The 26,110-nt window shown below is 36.7% G+C and overlaps 1 protein-coding gene across 2 annotated transcripts in view; it reads right to left on the bottom strand.

The window, feature by feature from the left end:
* LOC112035478 (sodium/hydrogen exchanger 8) overlaps positions 1 to 26,110 on the bottom strand; it is a 43,887-nt gene that overhangs the window by 14,396 nt on the left and 3,381 nt on the right. The window contains exons 2-15 of one of the 2 annotated variants that reach the window (XM_024068301.2): positions 23,233 to 23,283; positions 22,970 to 23,061; positions 19,298 to 19,375; positions 19,069 to 19,226; positions 18,369 to 18,470; positions 18,181 to 18,298; positions 16,656 to 16,708; positions 16,514 to 16,579; positions 15,068 to 15,112; positions 6,744 to 6,796; positions 5,352 to 5,536; positions 3,158 to 3,205; positions 2,891 to 2,998; positions 1,692 to 1,923 (exon numbers count right to left, since the gene is read on the bottom strand). In XM_024068301.2, coding sequence (XP_023924069.1) covers positions 1,692 to 1,923; positions 2,891 to 2,998; positions 3,158 to 3,205; positions 5,352 to 5,536; positions 6,744 to 6,796; positions 15,068 to 15,112; positions 16,514 to 16,579; positions 16,656 to 16,708; positions 18,181 to 18,298; positions 18,369 to 18,470; positions 19,069 to 19,226; positions 19,298 to 19,375; positions 22,970 to 23,061; positions 23,233 to 23,283 — 1,389 coding nt within the window. The remainder of the gene's footprint in view (positions 1 to 1,691; positions 1,924 to 2,890; positions 2,999 to 3,157; positions 3,206 to 5,351; positions 5,537 to 6,743; positions 6,797 to 15,067; positions 15,113 to 16,513; positions 16,580 to 16,655; positions 16,709 to 18,180; positions 18,299 to 18,368; positions 18,471 to 19,068; positions 19,227 to 19,297; positions 19,376 to 22,969; positions 23,062 to 23,232; positions 23,284 to 26,110) is intronic. The other variant, XM_024068308.2, reaches the window with a different exon arrangement.

Below are 26,110 nucleotides of genomic sequence, written 5' to 3'. Positions count from 1 at the left end.
GTGACTCACAGATAAACACAGCCATCACCAACCAGACAGCACTACCACCACAAGTCACAAACCATTATAAAATTATTCATCCTATCACAAAACCCAATTGACCCATCAACCGGAAAACCCAAATCATCCAATCGACATCACAAAAAACCGTACAATAGAGATCCAAAATCAAACCCATCACAGACCACCCACAACCGCAAAGAAGAAAACAACAACAACAACAAAAACCTAAATCAAACCCAATGGGGATCCAAAATAAAATCCATCACCATAACCCAGCACTGTGGTCTTCAGCCCAGCAAAGAAGAAGAAGAAAAACATTACCCAGAACTGCAACACAGAAGAAGAAGAAGAAGAAGAAGAAGAAGAGAAGTGGCAGAAAGCGGAGAGAAATCTGAGAGAGAAGCTTTTTTTTTTTTTTTTTTTTGAGAGAGAGAGAGAGAGAGAGAGGAGTGTTTTGATGTTGGTAGGACCGTAGGAGATATAATAAAAGAAGAATAAAAAATATTATTAAAATATAGTGTATAATAGATAATTTGATTTGGGAGTTTTTGCAAAGTGGTTATGTAAAATAGAAAAAGTAAATTCTTATGCTAAAATAGATGGAAATTTTCGACAGACTGATGTAAATGCTCTAATCTCTTATCTCTAGAACATTTAGCCACCATTATTGATTGTAGACAATGCTAATCTCTAAATTAAATGGCCATTCCACATAAAATTACTTTGGCGCCCTCAAGTCACAGGAGAAAGAGCCTCCAATTACTCAATGCCATAAATCTTGTGTAGTCTTCAATTGCTTACTTTGCCTTTCACCTCTCAGTAGAGCCATTAGCCCATCACCAATGTAGTTCAGTAATCAGTACATACTCTCTGAATAATCAGTCTGAAAAAAAATTATTCAATGCTATTGCCTTCTGAGGAATAGATGTGCCAAATGAATATTGTCTATTGTTTTCCTACATGCAATGAAATGGTCCACTTTGAAAAGCGACAAACACCAAATCCATACCCATTGGGGTATCCAGCTAGACCAAGGAGCCTATACACTGCAATTTTTGTTGCTACACCTTAAATAATAAAAGATCTAATACATTCACAACCTATAAAGATCTATGACCATCTTCCTGCAACATGGTACAACTACAAGACATTAGGCCTAACTCCTAACAAAAATGAAATCTCATTCATAAACAATAGCAAGGTCCATTTGTATGTAGGTCAAAACATATGCTAAGATTTTATAAAAATAAGGAAAGTTTATAGTTCGTGTCAAAAAAAATATGCTAGATGGTTGACGATCATTTCATAAACAATAAACAATTAGTAGGACAAAAATGAAACATAAAAATAAATATGTCATTGGCCACTTTGTACATCTTTGAAATTCATAGGATCTAGATTGTTATCAGTTTCAGATTCACTTACATAATTAATATGCCTTAAAGGCACAAGTTTAGGAATAATAAATATGCAATTATGAGCTGTAATGCTCACTGCTTTAAAATAAAAATACACGTGCCAATAATTCATTAGTGTGCATGCACAAATTTATATTGGTTGTGTATTTTTATTGATATTTTTTGTACACTTTGACTTTATATTTTGGAAAGTGTATAAAAATATAATTTAATTAAATTCACCTTAACTTGTGTTTATTAACAAAAGTCATAACATGATAAGAAATTTACCATTCAGAAGGCGTATGCGTATATCTTCCAAGTTCATCACATCCAAATTATTATTATCTTCAGGTGTATTATGAGGGTGCACACGTTCCCCTTCCAAATTATTTAAGCACGTGATATATCTTTTCACAGTAGGCCAGTCAACAGGTCCAAGTTCCTCATCATCTCCAAGATCACCAAAAGCCTCTAATGCTTTGTTCAACATTTCATGCTTTGTGTAGTCCAGTATGCGCCTCTGTTATAAGATGGACAAATATAAACATTAAACACAGAAGGGGAGAAAAGGAAGAAGAAAAAAAAAAACAATTCCCACAACCAACAATGCTGTCTATGCAAGCACAAATTATAATAATGTGCTTTGTTCAAAACATACAGAATAGTGTCCTAGTTAACAACATTTATCAAAAAGTCTACCATGTAAGAATAAGCCCCTGTATAAATATGAATCATATTCTCATTTTGAATTTCTAGTGGTTCTAATAAATTCCACTTGACAGTTTAGACGCACTAGATCAACTAGCGTCGCAAAAAGTCATTTGGAACTTTCTTGCCCTAAGAAGACTGATCTAATAAAAACTCTCCCTCTTTCATATATTCTTAGTCTCAACGTTAGACTCTTTTCTTCCAAGGTGAATTCAAATACGTTTGGCTCAGAACAAAAGAACCTCGATTCTTCCATGTTGAATAGGACATAATTGACTTTAACAAAGGCGATTTGATGGACCCAGAACACTACTGCCCCTCCACTGGGAGGACTGCCAAAGTTCACTGTTGGTCCACAGTGAAGGAGGTATGGTGAAGTTATTGGTAATTCCCAAAACAGAGAACACTTTTTATCTCTGGCATCATCAACTCTTAATGAGCATAGCCTTCTCACAACACTCAAAAAAAAAAAAAAAAAAAGGGAAAAAAAAAAAGATATGGTTGTGCTATTATATTGTATTTCTTTTGCTGCCACCTCAACAGTTGCTCACGTAATAGTTTTCCACGGTTAATGGTCTGCTGCTTACTCCATATCATAGATATTCTCAATGCCATTACTCATATTTGGAGGTAAAGGAATTCCATCATAACCTTATATGAAAAAATTGAAGCTAATAAGCAATTAAAGTAATGTAATACTAAATTATATGGTCCAGCTACCATAAAAAAATTATAAAAAAAAAAAAAAAAATCTACTCAGAAATTATTCGAATCCCCACCTTTGCAGTTGATAGCTTATCCATATCCAAAAGATGTAAAAGGAACTGTGTTGTTGAACCATTCACAATAAGCGTCAAGAATACAATTCCACCAGTGAAGAAAACAAACTGTGGAGGTGAAAAAGATTGTGTAAATATATCAATGAATAAAGGAAATTAATTTCTGGTTTCTTAAGCCCCCTTCGGCTTCCAAGATAAATGACATGGTTTTATTTGCAAATCTCTCAAACCAAAGACATAATCAAGATACTTGCTTCAGAAATGTACCAGAGTTCCAGTTTTGGAACTGATTTCGGGCAAGCTGTCACTAGATTGCTGAAAAAACCACGTAGTAGATCAATGAGAAGCAACATATTGTATAAGGCATAAAAAATTGCATAAAGTGGACACTGAAATTTTTTAAATCGACACAAAGTGACCAGAAATTACAAATCTAATTTGCTTTTTCTAAACAAAATAAATTGCTGGTATGGATGCTTGTTAGAAATGACCGTTGGCTGTTGGACTTTTCTTATGTTAATGACTCACAGTGGTATGGGTGTGCCAAGCAGAGTTTTAAGCATAGTTATGTTAATTGTATGCTGACTCATTTTCTAAGAATATAATAAAGTACAAAATCATAGAACTTTCACAGGGCAAAAGACATGACTTTTGGCTTCAATATGACTTTCTAAAGAAGTTTGGCTTTTGGCATTTTCACAAACCACAATCAAAAACAGGTCCAAACCTTTTGTAACTTGATTGAAAACTTTACACCTTAAACATATCCCAAATAGAAAGAAAGAAATTTAACTTAAGGATACTTCATATACTTCTTGATGCACTTTAGACACCTTACACATCAAGATATCAAGGTACACCTTCCTATGGTTGATTTCCACTTCAATAAATTCAAACAATTCACATGCTCTGTAAATCACTTTTTCTATACGTTTTGTCCTTATTTTAAATTAAACTTATTTAATTTTGGAGTCAATTGTAATTTTTGTTCAACTGTATTCTATTTTAGACCCTAGTTATTAAATAAGTTTATTAGTATTTTTATTTAAAAGTTAAGGTTATTTTTATAGTAAGTCAATTAAGGTTTCCTATAAAAGTTAGAATTAGAGTTTAGCACTCTTACATAAGCAAAGTATTGTGCTCCATGCAAGGGAAATTATTTTTATGACTAAAGTTTCTCCAAAAATTGATTCCATGGTCTAGTGCTGAATCCAGAAAATCCAAGATTTCTAGGTGCAGGCTCCTAGAGGTTTTTCTCATGCTTGGTGGACTCTTTTTCCCTGTTCGTTAATTTTCATATTGCATTGTTTTGGTTTTGGTTTTGGTTTGTTCTGCATCAAATTTGGTATCAAAGCATAAATCGGTCCTTTGAAGCTTCAACATGCATCAAGCCCCCCCCAAAAAAAAAAAAAAAACCATTACCGTAAAAGGGAGTCAACTTGCCACCAGAGGCCGCTTCGGTTTGGCCAAGAAAACGAAATGTTTTAGTACCAGTTGATACAAGTGAACCGTTTCGGGATTACCGATATATATATATATATATATATAACGCAACTTTAAATTACGTAAAAGATGGACCTTCTTCTAAACTTATGGACAAAGTAACCATACTCTTAAAGATTAGGACACCACTAGGGTTAACAATGTTGTGGGTCCAGCCCACATCTTATTAGAGCCCAAGTAGACAGCGTGTGGGACACACCTAGATAGCCACAAGACAAGAATTCTATTTCAAATAGAATTAGAATCCATGTGAGCAAGCCTCAGGAAGAAAAAAGAGAGATCGGAGAGTGCAAATAAATAGTGCCGCCTGGAGTGAAAAAGAGGGAGTACGGAGCAAAGAAAACAATGAGATTTTCTTTAGCTGTGAGACATACACAAGGGAAGATAAAATTGAGGTTTTCTCTACGGATAAGTTTTTTGGGTGCTACAACCGAGGAGAGTTGTTGTATTCATGTGAGTGAAGATCTCAAGTGACTCCTAGGTTCTATATTTATTTTTCTTATTCATTGTTCCTATTCGATAATTTGTCATGTTGCATCATTTTGGTGTGTCATCTTACAAAATTAAAGACATACTCTCACAAAAAAAAGAGAGGGGAAAAGGGCAATAAAGAAAAAAGAAAAGGAGGTAGTTCCCATGTCAGTTTCCTACTTTCAATAACTTCTAACATAACCAAAGCACAACCTAATTCTATATTTTCAGTTCAACAAAACCCACCTTCCTTCTTTCAAAATAATATCAAGTAGAATAACCAATTTATGTTAGACAATCATTATTTCGAGAATTTTGCAAAACATTTACAATGAAAACCCATACAAAAATAAGCATATTGATACCAAAATATAATTAGAAAATACCAAATCTAGAAATTTCCAAACGTTTGAGGATGTAATAATAAGAACCTCAATTACCACAGTTTTGAAGTTATAAAATACAAATCGATAATTCAAAAACTTGCCTTAACTGAAAGGGAAAGTGCCAATGCAACAGCCCCTCGCAAGCCTGACCATATGAGAATAGTAGCTTCTTTCCAATCCAAACCATAACCAAAATACTTTAGAAAGGGATACAAAACTCCAACAACGATGAACCGGGAAACTTGCACATAAACATAGAGGAGAATAAGATATGCCCATGAATATCCTGGGGAGAAAAGAATAAGTGATAAGAGTAATGGATTTACCCATAACCAAAAGTAAGAGACCTTCGTACAATAATGGTTATAGATTTCACATGCCAAAATCCTCTCTGAAAGGCGCAACAAATATTCTTTCTAAAACTGTTACAGTTTCTGTCACTCTTCACTGGGGATTTTATTGCTTTTCTAAAATCCTATTTTGATAGGAGTTTTTTTTTTAAAAAAAAATAATAAAAATAAATAAATAGGTGGGAGGGGAGTGAGGGGAGTGAGGGGAGAGAGAATAAAACAAAAGAGAATTTCTGGTATCCAGAAAGGTAGTAGAAAATAGACTGGAAAAAGTTAATTTCTAGAACAGTCAACATAAGAATAAAGAACCTAAGTACATAAACAATAAACTAGCGAATAAGCAAACAACTATATAGGATAAAGAAGGAACATAAGTTGGACAATTGATTCCCATACGCTTTTATATTTTCAATAGAGAGATTATATCTTGTATAAATAATGTGTAACACATGTTTCCATAAAAGAAGAGACAGAAAATATAATATATATATATATATATTATTTTTAGCCAAACAAACATCAGTAAGCCAACAAAAGAGAGGAAAAAGGGGGCCCTATCAAATAAAAATTTTGACAAAACTGGCATCTCTATTTCAGTGAGCACCTTGTTCACATTGCATATATGCAAAAAGCTAATGGCATCCTCAGAAACCTCCAAAGGGTAACAGAAATACAGTTTCATTTATAATTTACATTCCAAAACTGAAAATAAATAAATAAATAAAATAATAATAATAATAATAAACATACAAAAAGAAACTATATAAATATATTTAATAACAGAAACAACTTTTACAAAATATCGAAGGACTTGCTGAGATTTAAGTCACATATATGAAGAAATAACCATCAGGCAGATGTTACAGCTAAATGAATTTTTATGGTCAAACCATAGAGACTATTTGTAGTTAAATAATTTGCCTCTTAAGATTGAACTCATATTTCACCCACCCAAACACTAATTTCATCACTCCTTCACCCCCAGCCCTCCCCCCAAACACTTCAACTTACACCCTCATTTCACCCAAGTTACCAATGTTTCCATTGTTTGCATCCAACCAATCTCATTTTTTGCTTCTCACTGTATATAACAGTATATAGAGAGTTCATATTATAGCATAAATAAAAATAGATGAGGACTACCATTTTCAAAAATATTGTCACCACTGAGAATGCCTTCAGCTATAACAACTCCGCTGCACAAACAGTAGAAAAGCACAATTAATGCAAGCAACAAATTATATAAGAGACAAGATTCTAACTGGAGTCTAAGAACCAACTTCTTGATATCTTTACAACGGCATTACGTAGAAATCGTCTACAAGTTAGGCTTATATCACATATGAGCTCCAGCTTGAAGGGGAGAGTTAGAGAAAAAATGTCATGTTTATGTAGGAAAGCACCAGGTTAATGAGTTCAGTGCTCTCTCTTTCTCTCCCCCCTCCTGGAGATTTTTTAGAGTTTTAGAGCTTCCGGTGGGGTTTCAGAGTTGTTCAATGGGTGGAATTCGTAGTTTTTTCATTGAATTTAAGTTTTTCCAATTGGTGGTTGAGGAAGGAGGAACTTTTTTCTCCTTATGTATTTTAGAACAAGGTAAACACTTCATGAAGTCAGTATTCTTGGGCAAAAATGCAGCCTTATGGTTGATGAAGAATATAGAACATACGGTGGTCGGAATCAATCCAAAACAGTTTTTTACGCTTAGGGAAGGAGATATTGCGTACACTTTGCAGCAGGGATCAAATTCCTTTGGTCAATTCCTTTTAGTGTTTGAACTCAAAGTTGGCGGGCATAGAAGATCTGTCATTATTCCTAGTGGCAAAGCACAAAATGGTTGGAAGGTCTTTGGGCTTGAACTGAGGAAGATGTTGGAACCTGACCAATATGCTTTTGAGGGTTCAGGCGAGGCCAAATTTGTGTCTCAGCCACAAAGGAGAATGTCGGGGTTTCATCCCTCCCGGTCTTTTGTTGAGGCACTGAAGGGTCAAGTGCAGCCAAGGGAGGTGACTCAGCCACAACATGTTACAACTAAGGATAAGGAGAAAATTTAGAGTCAGGGGGAGTTTGTGGAGAGGAAGAATCAGTCAAGGGGGTTGTTGGCGACGAATCCGAAACTCACAGGTGCTATGGTGGGGGATTTTCCGGTGGGCAAGCCTGATACAGTGGTGGTGGGAGGAAGGGGTAGGAGGGAGAAGTGCATTAATGTCAATACAAAATTAGGTGAGCAAATTCTGGCAGAAAATAGGAAACGTATCCCAGTAAGATTCAGTTTGAATTCAAAATCAGACGAAAATGGGAAGAGGAGTGATCTAAGGAGACCTTGCTGGACAGGGAGTGGGTTAATTGTGGATAAGTAAGAATGATATATATACGAATGGCTAATCTATGCATGAAAAACATAGAGCAGACCCAGGAAATACAAGAACAAAAACAACAAAGAAACCCAGACAACAAATTAATTACAAAGGAGAAAGAGTACAAAGAAAAGAAGGGAGAGAGTCGGGAGTCCCAAGCCCGAGACCAATTAAAAAGAGTCCTACAAAAAGATGCAAGCATTTGATCGCCGGAACTATCCAAATCCTCAAAAGTTCTCTGATTTCGTTCCTTCCAAATGCACCATAGGATGCATAACGGAACTAAGTTCCAAATCTGAGGCGAATGCTTCCCCAACCAATTCTATTAGCCAAAAAGCAAATTTGGGATCGATCTAGGAATAACCCAAGACAAGCCAAAAGTAGTAAAGGCAAAGCTCCACAACCGATGAGCCATCTTACAATGAAGAAGTAAGTGGTCTACCGTTTTTCCACAATGACGACACATAATGCACCAGTCTACAAAATCCAATCTCCTCAATCTCAAGTTATCACCCGTAAGGATCTTATTCCAAGTTGCACACTAAACGAAAAAAGAAACCCGTCTAGGAGCCTTAACTCTCCATATACCCTTCCACGGAAAAACAATGGAGGGGAATCCTGCAATTTGTTATAATACGACCGGATGTTAAAATTCCCATTAGGTTTCAACTTCCATCTCATCCGGTCTCTAGCATCCAGAGGAGTATTAGCTCCCAATATACGAAGAAAACGCAGCCCTTTATCCATCTCCCAATCATTAAGATCTTGCTAAAACGAACACCCAAATTCTTCTATCCTCCGCCCCTTGCCTTGACAAAGAAGCTTCTATAGATGCCTCCTTGTCCATGAAAATACCATATAGCCTTGGGAAAGCCAATTGGAAAGGTTGATCCCATACCACCCATCCTGTCAAAATCTCACTATATTCCCCAACCCAACAATAAACTAACAATTTTTGCTGAAATCCTCCCATCCCATACGAATGCCTCTCCCCAAACCACACCCATGAACCCCCTACCTAGCTTTGAAGTCCATTCCCCTCATTTTTCCCCATATTTTGAAACTACTACCCTCCTCCATAACTGATCTTCTTCCTTCCCAAACAGCCACAACCATTTCCCCAATAATGCCTTATTGAAAGTAGTAAGTTTTCTTATCCCCAAGCCACCGTTAGTTAAAGGCGCACAAACTTTATCCCATCCAACTAGATGAGTCTTGCTATCAGCCCATAGAAAATCCCTTTGCAACTTTTCAATTTTATTAGCCACATAAGTAGGAATGGTGAATAGAGAAAGAAAATAGGTAGGAAGACTAGATAACATACTTTTGAGTAACATTAATCGACTCCCTTTAGACAAATACAACTTCTTCCACTTGGCTAATTTCCGCTCAATTTTTCCAAAATGGGATTCCAAATTAAAGAGAAGTTGTGTGAAGCCCCTAGCGGTATGCCAAGATAAGACATAGGCAGAGATCCAACTTTATAGCCCAAAATATGAGCCAGGGCATGCACATTATCAACCTCTCCTATTGGAACCATTTCACACTTGTGCACATTGACTTTCAAACCAGTTACCGCCTGAAAACTAAGTAACAATAGCCGGATATGAAGAATTTGCTCCACATTTGCATCATGCTTGTGGAGGATGATGTTGATTTTTTTGCAAGTTTTGGTGAAATAGAACTGACAGATTGTTTACCGCTGAGGATTATTGCTTCGAGTGTTTTGTCATCTTCGGCAGAGTTGGAGGAGGTCACTGAGGTATTGAGTATTGAGGCTAAGTTGGATATTTCTGGGTGGGTGAAACACAGAATTCTTGGTTTCAGTAGGTTGGTTGGGTTGTCAATGCCTCGGCATGAGAAGTTGTGCACTGCTCTCTTACAAAGATTAGAATCTGAGATGGAGGCAGCTAACGTGCTACACTGGAAAGCAATAGGTAGCCAAAAAGTGGCTAAGTCCAAAAACAAGGGACGTAGAGAGCTGCGAAACTTGATCTCTTCGGTGAATTATGATGGGAGGTAGAGGTTTGGTTTAGTGCTGGTGTCAGTAGGTGGGGATATTACTGTGGAAATGAATATAAGAATGATTTCGTGGAATGTTAGAGGTTTAAATGATCCTCGGAAACGCCTTGTGGTGAAGAATTTGTTGCAGGAGTGGAAGTGTGATGTTGTTTGTTTACAAGAGACAAAAATTGCTAGCATGAATAGAATGCTGGTTTGTAGTTTGTGGAGTTGTCCATATGTGAATTGGGCTGTTTTGGAGGCTAATCAGACTGCTAGTGGTATTTTGATTATGTGGGATAAAAGGGTTTTGGATAAGGTGGAGGTTATGGTTGGCACTTTCTCAGTTTCCGTGAAGTGGCAAGGGGTGGAGGACGGTTTTATATGGGCATGCTCAGGGGTTTATGGCCCAAATGAGAATAACGAGAGAGGCCACTTGTGGGATGAGTTGGTGGGTATTTAGTAGTATTGGAGGATACCGTGGTGCTGCCTAGGGGATTTTAATGTTGTTCGTTTTCCTAGTGAGTGTAGGGGCGAGACTCGATTGACCCTAGCTATGAAAAAATTCCTTGAATTTATTGAGGATCTTAACTTGATTAATTTGCCGTTGGAAGGAGGTAGTTTGCATGGTCTAGTGGTATTGATCTACTAGCGATATCTAGGATTGATAGAGCTTTGATCACTCCAGATTGGGAGGATCACTTCCCGGATGTTATTCAAAGGATTTTACCCTATCCTATTTTAGATCATTTTCCAATTCTTTTGGAAGTAGGGGAATGGCTAAGGGGAAGAGTCCGTTTAGATTTGAAAATATGTGGTTGAAAACAAGGGGTTTGTGGATAAAGTTCAATCTTGGTGGAATCGGCAGTGTTTTGTAGGTACACCTAGTTTCGTGCTTGCTAAGAAACTTAAGGCTCTAAAAGAGGACATTGTACAATGGAATCGTCGAGAGTTTGGTAATGTAGAGCAGCAAAGAAACAATTATTGGAGGAGCTGAAAATATTAGACGCGAAGGAAGGGGACTTTGGTCTCACGGATGGGGAGAATTGTCATAGGGCAAATTTGAGGTCCCAGGTAGAGCGTCTTTTTTCCTTGGAAGAAATTTTCTGGCGTCGAAAATCTAGGATGTTATGTATTAAGGAAGGGGATAATAACACCAAGTTCTTCCACAAAATGGCTAACTCCCATAGAAGGAATAATCATCTTAGGACCTTGAAGGTGGATGGGGTGGTTTTTGAGGAGGATTTTGAGGTAACTAATCAGGTAGTCTAGTTTTATAAAAAGTTGTACAAAGAATCTGAGGGGTGGAGGCCTTTTGTGGTGGGTGTGGAGTTTGATCGTATTGGGGAGTTGGAAAGGGTTTGGCTTGAACGGAAGTTTGAGAGAGAGGAGATACTACAAGTAGTAAAGAGACTTGGAAGAGGACAAAGTTCGAGGTCCAGATGGGTTTACTATAGCGTTTTATGATCACTGTTGGAGAGTAGTGGAGAAAGACGTCTTAGCGGTTTTTGAAGAGTTTTTTTAGCATTATAAGTTTGAAAAATCCCTTAATGCTTCCTTTGTTGCTTTAATTCCTAAAAAGAATGGAGCTTCTAATATTAGAGATTTCCATCCTATTAGCTTGGCGGAGAGTGTGTATAAAATCTTGGCTAAAGTTTTGACAAATCGTTTGAAAGTTGTTTTAGATCAGTTGATCTCTGAGACTCAAAATAGCTTTGTGGGTGGGAGACAAATCCTTGACTCGGTTCTTATTGCGAATGAGAGTGTGGATAGCCGAAGGAAGAGTAGGGTTCCTAGAGTCATTTGTAAACTGGATATTGAGAAGGCCTACAATCATGTGAACTGGGAGGCTTTGCTGAATTTGTTGAATAGAATGGGTTTTGGAGTGAAGTGGTATAAGTGGATCCATTCTTGTATTTTCACAATTCAGTTAGCTGTCTTGATTAATGGGTCTCCAGCTGATTTTTTTTGTACTTCAACGGGCTTAAGATAAGGAGATCTGCTATCTCCTTTGTTGTTTTTGATTTTGATGAAGGTGTTTAGTAGGATGCTGAGAAGAGTGGAGGAAGCTGGATTGATCCGAGGCTTTAAAGTCGAGGGTAGGAGGGATGGTGGGGGAAAGTGTTTCTCATCTATTGAAAAGGAGTTTACCTCCTGACCTGATGCTCCTAAACCCACTGACCCAGCTCTTAGAAACTTCAAAGAATGCTCAGGAAAAGCTGGTCCAATCAATCTCGGCACAAATTCGAGAGTGACCGACCTCGTAACTTCAAAAGCCAACCCCCCGACGCCATATTTGAGCCCAACTAACTTTTCCGATCAGAACTGAACCTTAAAAACATTTTCTAAAAAGCCCCGACCTGCGAAGCCTCTAGCGACTGAGAGACCGGGAAACTCCCTTCAAAATCACTCCTTGACATCTCTACTGGCAGCACAAAGCTGCTTGGAGATACCATGGGCTTCTCTCCATACCCATCGGGAGAAAATGTTGAAGAGGATGGGCCTGAGTAAGTATTGAAATAGTTCCCAGCCTCTGAGAAACCTGGGCTTGTGGTCATCGGTCTTAACTTATAAACAAGATGGGCTTCTGACTGTTTCAGGCCCAGCCCGATACCCACCTTCCCCAACAATGACACCACAGGGCAGCCTCCGATCTCGGGTTGAGGATCAGACTTCACATAAACACCATCGGGGTTACTCATCGGCCTTATGGAGTGGGTAAAATCAGCAAATGGCTCCTCGGCACTAAGACCATCGGAAACGGAGCATTGAGCTACCACCGAGGGCATCGCGATCTCTCTTACATCAGCTCCCGTCGCCATCGCCGGTGAATGGTTTCGCACCTGAAACAATGGCGCCGGTGACTTCACGGCGTGAAANCTATTCCTTTGTTGTTTTTGATTTTGATGAAGGTGTTTAGTAGGATGCTGAGAAGAGTGGAGGAAGCTGGATTGATCCGAGGCTTTAAAGTCGAGGGTAGGAGGGATGGTGGGGGAAAGTGTTTCTCATCTATTGAAAAGGAGTTTACCTCCTGACCTGATGCTCCTAAACCCACTGACCCAGCTCTTAGAAACTTCAAAGAATGCTCAGGAAAAGCTGGTCCAATCAATCTCGGCACAAATTCGAGAGTGACCGACCTCGTAACTTCAAAAGCCAACCCCCCGACGCCATATTTGAGCCCAACTAACTTTTCCGATCAGAACTGAACCTTAAAAACATTTTCTAAAAAGCCCCGACCTGCGAAGCCTCTAGCGACTGAGAGACCGGGAAACTCCCTTCAAAATCACTCCTTGACATCTCTACTGGCAGCACAAAGCTGCTTGGAGATACCATGGGCTTCTCTCCATACCCATCGGGAGAAAATGTTGAAGAGGATGGGCCTGAGTAAGTATTGAAATAGTTCCCAGCCTCTGAGAAACCTGGGCTTGTGGTCATCGGTCTTAACTTATAAACAAGATGGGCTTCTGACTGTTTCAGGCCCAGCCCGATACCCACCTTCCCCAACAATGACACCACAGGGCAGCCTCCGATCTCGGGTTGAGGATCAGACTTCACATAAACACCATCGGGGTTACTCATCGGCCTTATGGAGTGGGTAAAATCAGCAAATGGCTCCTCGGCACTAAGACCATCGGAAACGGAGCATTGAGCTACCACCGAGGGCATCGCGATCTCTCTTACATCAGCTCCCGTCGCCATCGCCGGTGAATGGTTTCGCACCTGAAACACTGGCGCCGGTGACTTCACGGCGTGAAACCACCATCAGCTGTGACGGCGACCACCGCATCCTTGATAAGAGCCCGTTTTACCAATTTAAAATTTTTTACTCCCCTTTCTTGTTATCCCAGGAAACCCGTCTCCTTCCTTTAAAAAAAAAAAAAAAAAAAAAAGAGTTAGAGAAATAATATTGTATTCCTCTGCTAGTATGTAATGTTCTCTTGTGATGTGTGGGTTGTTCCAAGCGCAGTATTTTTTAGGTAAATTCCTATTATAAGGTTCTTTCTAATGGATCTAACCACTCCTTTCCATGGAAAAGTATTTAGAGGGAAATAGCTCTAATGCAAAACAACCTAGGCTTCCCCCCTAGATTAGTCCTACCGTAGACCTTAGGCTTCCCACCTAAGGTGTTTGGATTCACCACCAAACAAACGCAATGCAATTTTTGCAAATAATCTAAATAATAAAAATCATAGTCTAAATACAAAGGAAATCCTCTAGAGCTTTATATACAGCTTCCAGGAATCACAATGATAAAGATAAACTCTCCTACTACAAATCCTAAACAATCTCATATACTAATCCGATAATCCTAAATAATTTCTAATACTAATCTGATACTTAATCAAATGCTAAAGATAAACAACTAATCCTAACCAATCTCAAATACTAATCTAAACTAAACAAATAACTATGTTACAATCTGAAATTATCCACTGAAAATCTAAAATGAAATATTGAAATAATTTTTTGTTATGCTCCTGCATCAGGCTCCCTCAAAAGTAGCTTTCTGCACAACAATGAATTATCTTTGGAAGAGAAATATCAGTATTGTAGAGTGGATTTGCATGTGCAAGAGAAGTGAGGAATCCATAAATCACCTTCTCCTTCATTGTGACTATCCTCATAATCCATTGCCCTTGGCGCTTTGTTTGTTTGGACTCCTTTAGGTCATGCCTAAGAGGGTTATAGATGTTCTAGCTTGGGAGCAATTCCATTATGCATTATGTGGCCTATTTGGAAAGAACGCAATCCAATGTACATTCGAAGGATTTGAACATTCATCCTTGGAGATATCATTGTTGTTTCGATGTTGTACATATGATTGGATGGCTGCATTGAGTGGTCACTATGTTTCTTGTTTGGAATATTTCTAGGTATATATTAGTTTATTTGTAGTTTTCCTAGTACACTTCCTGTGTACCCGGGGATCATTTCCTTTCCTTTTTTTAAATAAATTTTTCAGTTACTTATTAAAAATAAATAAATAAATCTATTGCAGTGCATACACACAAATTATTAGAATTTACTCAACCAGAATGCTACATATATCTCATTTCCACTTCATCACCATCAAAGATAAATAAATTCAAAAGTGATTAATGAAGCTCTTACCTCAAGATGAAAATTAACGTATTAGCAATATAAGCAACCATTTCCCTGAAAATCAATGAATAACACAGTCAAGGTGAGGATGATGCAAGCTCATTGAAAATTTAAGCATTACATATATCAAGGAAAAAATTAAAAAATAAAAAATGAAAATAATCTGTCTCAAAGCATCACATACATGCTCTTGTGAGTGTCCGTAGCTATCATTTTTTAAAATTCAGTTTGAGGATAAATTTTTTATTTGGGTCTAGAACAATAAAATAACCTTAAAATTTATACCCAAAAAAATGAATTTTACAATTTATTGAAAAGAAGAAACCTTTATTTAAAGACGGAGGCAATGGCTTAGGGACAGGTAAGTGATTCTACACTCTACAGTCAACTTACTATTGTTGGCAAATGAGTGCCCAACTGAATTTTGTAAGACTTCTAGAGTAGTTGGACAAGGAGATCCTCCATCTCTTTTATTCATCCTAGTCATGGAGGCATTGAACTGGATCATTCCCAAGATGGAGGATGGTGGAATACTCAATAGGGAGATCATGTTTTAATCTCTCATTTGTTATTCATCAAGGACACAATTACTTTTTGCATAGCTGATGCAAAGCAATTACTAGAGACTACTTCATGCACAAATGACATGAAGGAGCCTGAAGAATTACAAAGGAAAGAATTATCTACATATGTAATGACTCTATGATTCATTCAACAGAATCACCATCCATAAGACCCAATGCAGCACTCATATAAAGAACTATTGAAGATTGCTAGCAGTTAAGTCCTCATGCATTCCACAACTTCAAAAATACGTCGATTCCTTTCCCTCCATATAATCCACAACAAACATAAAAGAACACAATTCCAGATATCTGAAGAATGATTAGCTCCCCATTCTGCGACCCACATAATAGGTCAAAGACATTACCTATAATACCCACTGAATCCCAAAGGACCTAAATACATAACTCCACAACTGAAATGCCACACTACAATGTATCAAAAGATGGTTCACCGTCTCCTCACGACATTTGCGCACACAACACCAACTCATAATAGAGTAATCCATCTTGAGAAGGTTCTTACAGATAAGAATTTTCCCCAAAGCTGTCATCCATACAAAGGAAACTCTCTGAGGAGCCTTAACCCCCCATATAACTTTCCAAGGGAAAGACATGTTGGATAAGCCACTTGGCATCACCAACCGTGGTAAAAGACTGTTAAACAAACAAACTTTACTGGATAATTTCTGGTCTCTGAAAAGAATACAATATTCCCTTGTGTTTCTCTATCCATTGAATTTGTTGTCATAATATTTCATAATATTTCAATACATACCTGCACAACTCTGTGTGTGTGTGTGTTATGTAAGACTCCACCCATCACTTAGACTGCTGAAGACATAAATCAGAAAAGCAACTTCAATAAAACTTATAACCTCACAAGGCATACCAAAAATGATGTAAGCTTTGTTGACCATCACCCTTAAAAGCGGTCTTCGCAACTGCAGCATAAAACCTGTTGACAAATTTTAATATCAACAGACATCTATACTCCAAGTAGCAATGAAACTTTCTGACAAAATTGAACTTACATTCCTAGAGTCATCACTGTCAAAACACCAGAGACATCAACCCCCACTTGAGCCTATCATACAAAAAAAAAAAAATAAATAAATAAATAAAAAAACCTTTTCAGTGTTTCCATCCACCTAAAACAAAAAATAATGATCAAAATATCTTGTTATCTAGATCAAGACATGAACCCATGAAAAAGAATAGAATAAGAGATTTATCTAGATTTAAAATTTTTTTTATATTTTCCAAAAACTATAAGATTAACTCACTAAATTTTCTTTTCTTTCTTTATAATATTAAATTACTAAGGCAGTTTCAACTTATGTGAATTGAAAGTCTTGATTCCATTATTCACTTTGTTAAATTTTATAACTTCACAAAGTGGCACACAAATTTATATGTGATGAAATGATGTGAGTGCTAATTAATGTATCTGCTAATTTGCTGCACAAAGTGGCACAAAAATTCATAAATGTCACTAGATGCATAGCACATCAACCAGATATAGCAAAGAACTGAACTTCAAAGAATGTATTATCTTAAGTTTGGAAGTAGACACCAAGAAGAAATCAACCAACCTTCTTTGTCAAGTGACGTTTTAATAAAAGAACCATCTGAAGCATTTATCACTGAATGACTCTGTTAAAAAGCATCAAGTCCAAAAGCTTAAGGGGCTGTTTGGTTGCGATTTTTAAAAACAATTTATAGTTCTTAAAAACAAAAAACGTCAAAATCTTGTTCGGCTCAGGTGTTTCAGTTTTCTTGTTGAAAAATCTTAGTCTCAAAAGCACTGTGCAAACTGGTTTTTAGAATACTTCAAAATGATGTTTTCAGTTTCATTTCTATGTTTTCTAATTGCTGCAATGGCAGACTTATAAGTAAACATCCCCTTCAACACCTGATAATGCCATTTCCATTTAATTCCTCCTCTTTTCTTCGTCTTGTTGCCCAAAGCTTCATCAGCCTAAACACCGGATGGCCTCAACCCCAACTTTTGGATTTGTGAAGGGTTGATTTGTAGATCAAACTTTGAATTTGTTGCCAATCCAGCGTTACCTAAAATGCCCGACTGAATGGGATTGTTGATGTGTTTGTGTTCTTGTGATAATCTTTTGGGTTTTGGTTCAAAGAATAAATGTAGTGGAGTAAAAAAAAAAAAAAAAAAAAAAAAAATATCAAACAAGATTTCAACTTTTTTATTTTCTAAAAAAAATAAATAAATATTGCCATATACATTTTATTTAAAAAAACACCATTAAATTATTTTTTTTATTTCAATTTCAAAAACATGTTGTTAAAGAGTTTTTTAGAACATTTTTTAAATAATAAATAAAATTTTAAAAAGGGCTACCAAACAGGACCTAAGTGTTAGGAAGTGGGACACAAGTTATATAAAATTAAACTAATAGACAGCTTGGAATAATATATTTTTTGGCAGATTTCTCCAACATTAACATGCTGTATACATCAATCAAAAATTCAAATATAATAAATGTACATGAACTTGGAAAAGGAAGTGCCCAAGCTCAGTAAGGAACGTACAGTGAAGTAAGCAATGTAGCTCACAGCAAGTGTCAGTGTGATCTCTATCACCGTGTCATTAAAAATAAACCCAAGCCACAAAGCAGAGACTATTCCAAAAGCAAGACCAATGCCTACCCTGGACCAGCAAAGGGTCATACAACCAGAATAATTTTGTCAACATTGCAACAAAAAAAAGTGATACATACGCCCCAAGCGAGACTTGCGTGAGAAATTTGATGATGGCAGCCCAGCTAAAGCTCTGTCCAAGGACCATTCGATAGAATAACTGATAAACCACTATTGCTGTCCTGGACATGGAAACCAAGCAAACTCAAAGTAGGCCAAATATGTAAGACATAATATATCAAAGTGATTCTCACCATCCACGATAGTATTAAAATCAATGTTAATGATAACTATGATGATGGCAGTGATAACTATATCATCACTGTAATCATCATCATCATCAAAACAATAAAGTAATAATTCCTCAATCCCAAATCAAGTGTCTTGGTTTGAAATGGCACTGTTCTCAAGAAATGGGAATAACCTTTTTGATAAGTACTTTTTTTTTTTTTTTTTGGATAAGTCTTTTTGATAAGTACTAAAGAAATGGGAATATGTATAATAAAGTTACTAACACGACCAAAGGTAAGCACAACTTCAATTAGTGTTTTGGTAGTTTTTTAAGTGGCCAAGGACAAAATGAGAAACATAGATAAATAAATAGTCTGAGTTTTTAAAAGTTGACATTCATTTAGAGACATCCCAGAAAGGAAAGTAAGACAGTATGTATGTATGTGGATACATGACAAAGCAACCATCTGGTTTTACATGCTAAACAGTCAAAATTCTATGGAGATATTAGATACAAGAAAAAAGTGGTAAAGCATTGAATATAAATACCCGTCATTCATCAAGGACTCCCCTTCAATTATTGTACTTAGTTTTTTACTCGCACCAAGCTCTTTCAACATAGCAACAACAGCCACAGGATCTGTAGCACTCAGAAGTCCCCCAAGCAACAATGATGTTTTCCAACTCCAGTCATACGGGAAAGTGAACTGCAGTATGATATTACAGATTTGATTACGTGACACAAACACTGGAGTCTAAACAGCAAGGTGAAGGATACCTTTAAAGCAACTCCAAGACAGAAGGTCGAAATCAGAACACCGGGACCAGCAAGTAAAATCATTTGTACTATGCATCTCTGCAGGAAAAATGGACAAACCAGCCAAATCATGTAAATTCTGAAAACGTTAAAAATCATCATTAGATAACCTGTATGAAGTTACAATTGCTCCAAACAAGTAAATATATGTACATAAAAAATTATACAAATCCAGGAGCTAAATAGGGTTATTTAAATTCTTTGAAAAGATCTATACTGTTAAGGTTCAAATAAAAGTTGAGATTATGATGGTTTGAACAAGTCCCAATGGAATCTAGAGAGTGTGGAATATGGTTTTTTCTTTATTTGGTGTTCATTGGGTTATGCCATGCAATGTTGTGGATCTTCTAGCAACCTGGTCGTATAAATGTAGCAGACGTAAGTCCCTGGTGATTTGGAGTATGATTCCTCATTGTATTATGTGGGGTATTTGATGTAAGAGGAATGCTCGTACTTTTGGAGATGTGAGAGATCAACTCATGATATGAAGTTGTTTTTTCTTCAATCTTTGCTAGAGTGGACAAATGCTTTGGGTGTTTTTCTTTAATTCTTTGACAGATTTGTTAGATAGTCGCTCTTTCTTCAATTTATAGTTTTCACTGTTTTTTCTGTTCCTTAGGACACTGCCTGTGTGCTTTGGTTTTTTTGTATTGTTTTCTTTTTTCAATGAAGTTATATTACTTATCAAAATTAAAAAAAAATAAAAAAAAATTTAAAAATATCCTTGCTAATTTCCTCATCAATCCGAGACAAAGTCTATTGCCAATAGGAAGCAAAGGCCATTAACTCTCTAGAAGTTGCTTTCTTGTGCGTACAGCAGTTTATAATTGTCTGATAGTAAATCATTTTATAAGCCAACATTGGTTATCCCATATAGATGCCAAAAGAAAAAGAAATGTTAAATCATTGGATCACTATCATATGAGGCAGGCAGCCAAGAGTTCCAGGAAAAAGCAAAGATTAAATACCAAAAGATTCAAATATTGTGGTCTAGTTTCCGATTTGGACATTCAGTTATTCACTAGCACCATCCATAGGCTCACTTTTGTTACCAATGAGTCTTAGGTTAGAAAGCAGTTAGTTTAGTTTTGAGTAAGTTTTACCAAAGAGGTAGTATTTTGTAATTTCCAGATTTTCTGGAATGCATTTGACATGGACAAAATTGAGGAATTTTCCTACGTGTGCTTAAGGTGGGTTAAGGTTTAAAAGGATTTGTGGAAAAAAAATTTAGGACTCAAAATTGGCTAGGGTTTGATGAGTTTATTATGGCTATTTAATAGAAAAAAGTACTTGAGGTTTTAGGGTTTATAAAAGTTAAGAGGAAGGCATGACTTTGGGTTGTAAGAGAGAAAGAAAAAGAAGAAATTTAGAGAATTTTGCTGTATTGGCACCCAGCAACTTTTTTCTTCAGCATCCCTTTGAGTCTTTATGGGATGGATAAGATTAAGGAACTCTGCTAGTATATCCACCTCCCAATCTTAAATAATCTAAGAAAGTAATGTCCCAGTGAAGATTGCCTACACTCAAATTTATACACTCCGCAACAGCAGTGTCCTTATTTTGAGCAATTTCAAACATTCCAGGAAATGCTCTTTAAGAACCCCATCCCCACACCTTAATCTTTGGTGATGACAAGAAGGGTATTGAAGATTTGAAGAGATACCTTCAAAATTCCTTTCAAACTAAGGATTTGGCCAAACTTTGTTATTTCTTAAGTATTGAGATTGGTATTTTGAAAGAAACTGGCTTGTTAGGATCTAAACCAGTGATGACCCCTATGAATCCTAATGTCAAACTATATGAAGATCAGGAGTAGCTATTATATCAAATCCTGAGAGATATTTTCGTTTGGTTGGTAAGCAAAATTATCTCACAATTTCTAACCTAGATATATCATTCGCAGTTAGTGTTTTGAGTCAATACATGAAAGGTACTTTCCTTTCACATTGGAAAGCAGTTATTCAGATTGTGAGGTATCTTAAAGCACATCCAGGTCATGGTCTTTTGTATAAAGCTAACAGTCACCGACAGGTAGAAGCCTTTACTGATGCTGATTGGGCAGGATCACCAGTAGATAGAAAATCTATTATTGGATATTGCACTTTTCTAGAAGGAAATTTGATTACTTGGAAAAGTAAGAAACAAACAATTGTAGCCAAATCTAGTGCAGAGGCTAAGTATAGAGCCATGGCACACACATCATGCGAAGGTGCCTATGCCTATGTGTTTCATGACCAAACTAAGCATAGAGAAGTAGATTTCCATATTACTCGGGAGAAAGTAGAAGGTGTAATTGCTACTCCGTATGTTTCTACAAGAGTCCAACTTGTTGATATGTTTACTATAGCTTTATATAAGACTTGTTTGGGTTTATTATATAACAAGCTAGGATTGTATGATATATACTCTCCAGCTTGAGGAGAAGTGTTATGGGTATAAGCTAGGGGAAAAATAGTAATATCATTTTACTCCTATATATATAAATAATATTTTATGTGTTAGAGTTAACTTATCAAACCCTACACACTTTTACTCAAATAACAATAACCAACCTCAAATTTGATGAAGCTAGAAAATTTACTCCAATCCCTTCTAATATGTTTCCACAAACAAACTCTATGAGAACCAACCTTCAACCACCAACCACCCCACTTGCTGCCATATTTTATAGCCACTAATTTTTTTCAAATAGCATCTTTGTCAACAGCAAAATGCCATAGCCATTTATCCATTAAAGATTGGTTAAAGGATTCCAAACCATAAGCCATTTACCCATTAAAGATTGGTTAAAGTATACCAAGCTCTGTATACCCAAACCTCCATATTGAATTGGCTCACAAATTTTCTTTTATTTACCAAATGGAACTTAAACTCATCTCCTAGACCACCAAATAGAAAATCCTTTGCAACTTATAGATGGGCAAAGCAATACTAGAGGGCATAGGAACGAGAGAAAGAAAGTAGACAAACTTGATAAAGTGCTATTAATTCATGTACGTCTACCTCCCTTAGACAAGTAGAACTTCTCCCACTCTGCCAACCTCATTTCCATCTTTTCAAATATAGGCCTCCAAATATCCCTATATTTTAATATAGAGCCCAAAGGTAGGCCTAGTTATTTCAGGGGAAGGTTGAAAACCTTACACCTTAGGATTTGCGCCACTGCTTCCACATCTGGTACATTACCAACCAGCACTAACTCATATTCCCTAAGTTAATTTTTAGTCCAGAAATTTCCTCAAAAAACAGTAACACATGTTTTAAATAACAAATTTGTTATGGATTGTCTCCACAAAAACCTCGAGCTTCCAACCATATTCCTAACTGATATTATCATCCATCTTATAAATTCACCTAGTGAATTTCTACATCTTCCACTCTAGGACTTGACAATTTATTCATAATTTCAGTCATGATCCCATATCTCCCTTGAGCACAAAGAAAAAAGTAATTTTGGAGCCAGGTGTTATATCAATATGTGTGGATAGGAAATGTGTGTCGTGTGGGTGGGGGGGCTGGTGGGAAGGGAGGGGTAAATCTGCAAGTCTACTATTTGGATGTACCAAAGAAAATTTCCAAATTTCCAATAACCAAAACACAAATGACTAGTACTAAAAGATAGAGAAATGAAACCTTTATTTGGTGCACCTCCATTGAAAATGAACTCTCAAAAAGAAGTGCAGGAAGAAAAACCGCCAATAGAAGGTTAGGATCAATATTTGCCCCTGCATATTAACAACATTAGACCCTTTCAATGGCCAATAGTTTCCACTCAGAAAAAAAAAATGGCCAATATTTGAACAAGAAGAGAAAACTCATGTGTCAAAAACTGTCTCACAAAGCCAAGCCTATGTTAGGTGTTACAATGCAATATTAAAAATATATTCTGAACTTACAAAGTCGAATGCCATCCCCAATCTTCCCTAATCGATGGTGCGTCCCATATTCTGCATGATAACCCCATCATTGATCAACTTGAGTTAACATTAATTGCAAAGAAACAATAACTTCAAACACACCTAAGGAATCAGACACATGTTGCACAGTTTTTACAGTTGAAAATCTTAAGGAAAAAATATATCATCAAAATGAGCTTAAAATATGTCCCTTTTTCAGAAGTTTGAAAGTCTAATACCAAAATGGTATTAGCTCTCAATACATCGAGAATATTGACTTAAAGACACACCAAACTACTGACCACCATAGCACAGAAAGTAAAATGGAGTGAGAGTTTGTAAGCCATAAAGGAATATGGGCAAGGGGGGAGGTATTGGTGCCTATTACTACACCTTACTCATCAAAGTATTCATCCTTTCAGTTGGCCTTTCCAGAGATGTCTGTTTCTACCCTAAGCCAAGGCCCAACCCAACTTTACCTGCAAAAGCTCTCCATTACCACTAATCCCTTTGGGCATTTTAAGTATTCATGGCCAATCATTCCGAAGTAGTGCTCAAATTTAGTGAGTCAATGATACTAGTAATAAAAAAATAAAAAAATTTAAAAGCTAATGAATTTTTGTCCCTTTTTAGTGCAAATACCAAGTTAAGAGAGTTCATTTGTCAATCTCCACTTTAATGCTTATGTGATTCGTCCATACCTTCATAAGTTGGTCACTACTTTGACTTCCTAGGGATTTTCGATCACTCGGCCGATTCTCCATCCATTTTCCACAGTTTTGTGCTCAATGGTGGGATTGTGGACTTGATGGCCAAAACAAAGTGTGTTCAAACCCACACCACCCACTCCCCTGTCCCACCAGAATGACCATTGACCACCTCTAGCCTCTACCCCTCAATAAGTCACCACAACGTAACGCCCAAATGCGTTAGAATTTCTATGAAACTCATAGGCTTTGTTCCCCTGTTCTCTTCACAAACTATTGTTGTTGCCTATCAATCACCACCTCTAAATTCTTCCATAACCACAGAACCCTTTCACATAAAGACAAACCATAAGAAATATTTTCCCTCTCACAGATTCGAAGGTGTATACCACTCCCCCACCCCCTCCCCCCCCCCCTCCTCTAATTTGAGTTAAAAGATCTTTTGAGTTTTGACTCCACATGGAATGATCTTGAGCCTGCCATCCCTGCCAATAATGGGTGGGGAAAATTCTCTCTTTGGTCAAGTTATTATTAGGACAAATTACAGTAAACTCACCTATGATTAGGCCCATTTTCACCTTACCTACCTGTAGTTTAAAACTTGACACTTCGTCCACCTGAGATTACCTCTATTTGTCTCCCATAACCCACCTCTAGCTTTTCCATTTAAAAACAACTTTTACCACAAAAACATAAAATAACACAAAACAAAAAACTAGATTTTTTGCAAAAATAGATGAACATTTCAGATGAAATTCCAAACAATTACAATTTAATGACAACTTTTAGATTAAATTTGGAACTGACTCCAGCACTTTTGCATTTAACCTTTATTTTTTTGAGAAGAAGTTAAGTGGTTCTATTCAATTCAAATTTTGAAGCAGACCTCTCTCTCTCAATAAGACACAGTGAAATTGGTGCCAATTGAAGTAGCAACAGCCATCATTGCAATTGAGATGCCCCTAGCAAATTCAAACTTAACCAACCCATTAGACCAAACAAAGACATTGTTAGCTAATTATCAAATATAGAAAAAACTTAAAGAAGGAAGAGACGAAGCCAAGAATCCTATCCAGTTTTGGGAGAATTTGGCAACTAATTATCCAAGTTGCTGGTGTGAGGAACAAACACAAAAGGCTTAACAGGGAAAGGTATGCAATCGAAGCAATTGCTAAAGATGGGAGAATGATCATCAAAGGAGTCAAAAGCCTACAAGCCCAAACCACCCAAGAGACTATCCTCCTTGCTGTTCGAGATGCAGCAATTGCAGCAAAGATTTTGGGTTACAAACAGCTCATATTCCTCACAGACAGCAAGGACATTGTGTAGAAGTGAATTACAAACAGCTTTTTGTCTGTAGCTGGTTGATCGTCTTTGTGTTTAGTTCTCTAGTGATTGTTATTCCCCCAGAACTTAGTATAAATAAACCCAGATCTCCTCAAACTAAGAAACCCATCAAATAGAAAAAAAAACCCATTCAATCAACTAGCCCCTCGATCCAAAAAAACTAATTCAATCTAACTAGCCCCTCGAATCAGAAATATTTTAAGTAAACCCAGCTGTTCATACCAACAAACATCAAAAACCCAGAAAAAACCATTCAAACACTTCGAACCCAGCCATTCAAACCCAAAATATTCGAAGTAAACCCTTCAAACTCAGCCAACATTTTGAACCTAGCTTCCAACAAACATCAAAAACCCAGTAAAAACCATTAGCCACCAACCCATCAAAGTGACCCAGTGACATCTTGAAGTAGACAAATCCATTGTTGCTGGCAGCCCAGCCATTAATCAAAGGAGTTCGAAGCAAACAACATTGACCTCAAACCAGGAAAAAACCATCACACCTTTTGAGCTCAACACTGCATAAAGTCGATTGAAACAAGTAGTTTGTCATAGAGATGGCAGAGTAGTTTTCATTGTCTTCAAATTCATTCTTTGATATAGTGTAAAAATTGGCTTTAGATCCTAGCTTTTTGATCCATTTGATGGGTATAAAACACACAAAAATAAGATCCATCCAATTGCTAAGATTTATTGTGGGTTTTTTGTTTGATTTTGTTGTATTCTTGTAATTGTTGCTAGGAGTTTTGAATATAGGGTTCCAAATATTAATTTTTACAAAACCCTCAACTTTTGATCTCGTTTTCTCTTTTTGGTTTTTTTTTT

The sequence above is a fragment of the Quercus suber genome, unplaced genomic scaffold (assembly GCF_002906115.3).
Source record: "Quercus suber isolate HL8 unplaced genomic scaffold, Cork oak 2.0 scaffold_127, whole genome shotgun sequence".
In the NCBI taxonomy this organism is placed as follows: Eukaryota; Viridiplantae; Streptophyta; class Magnoliopsida; order Fagales; family Fagaceae; genus Quercus; species Quercus suber.
Note: the sequence above shows the minus strand (reverse complement) of the source record. Positions and strands in the feature narration are given on the sequence as shown.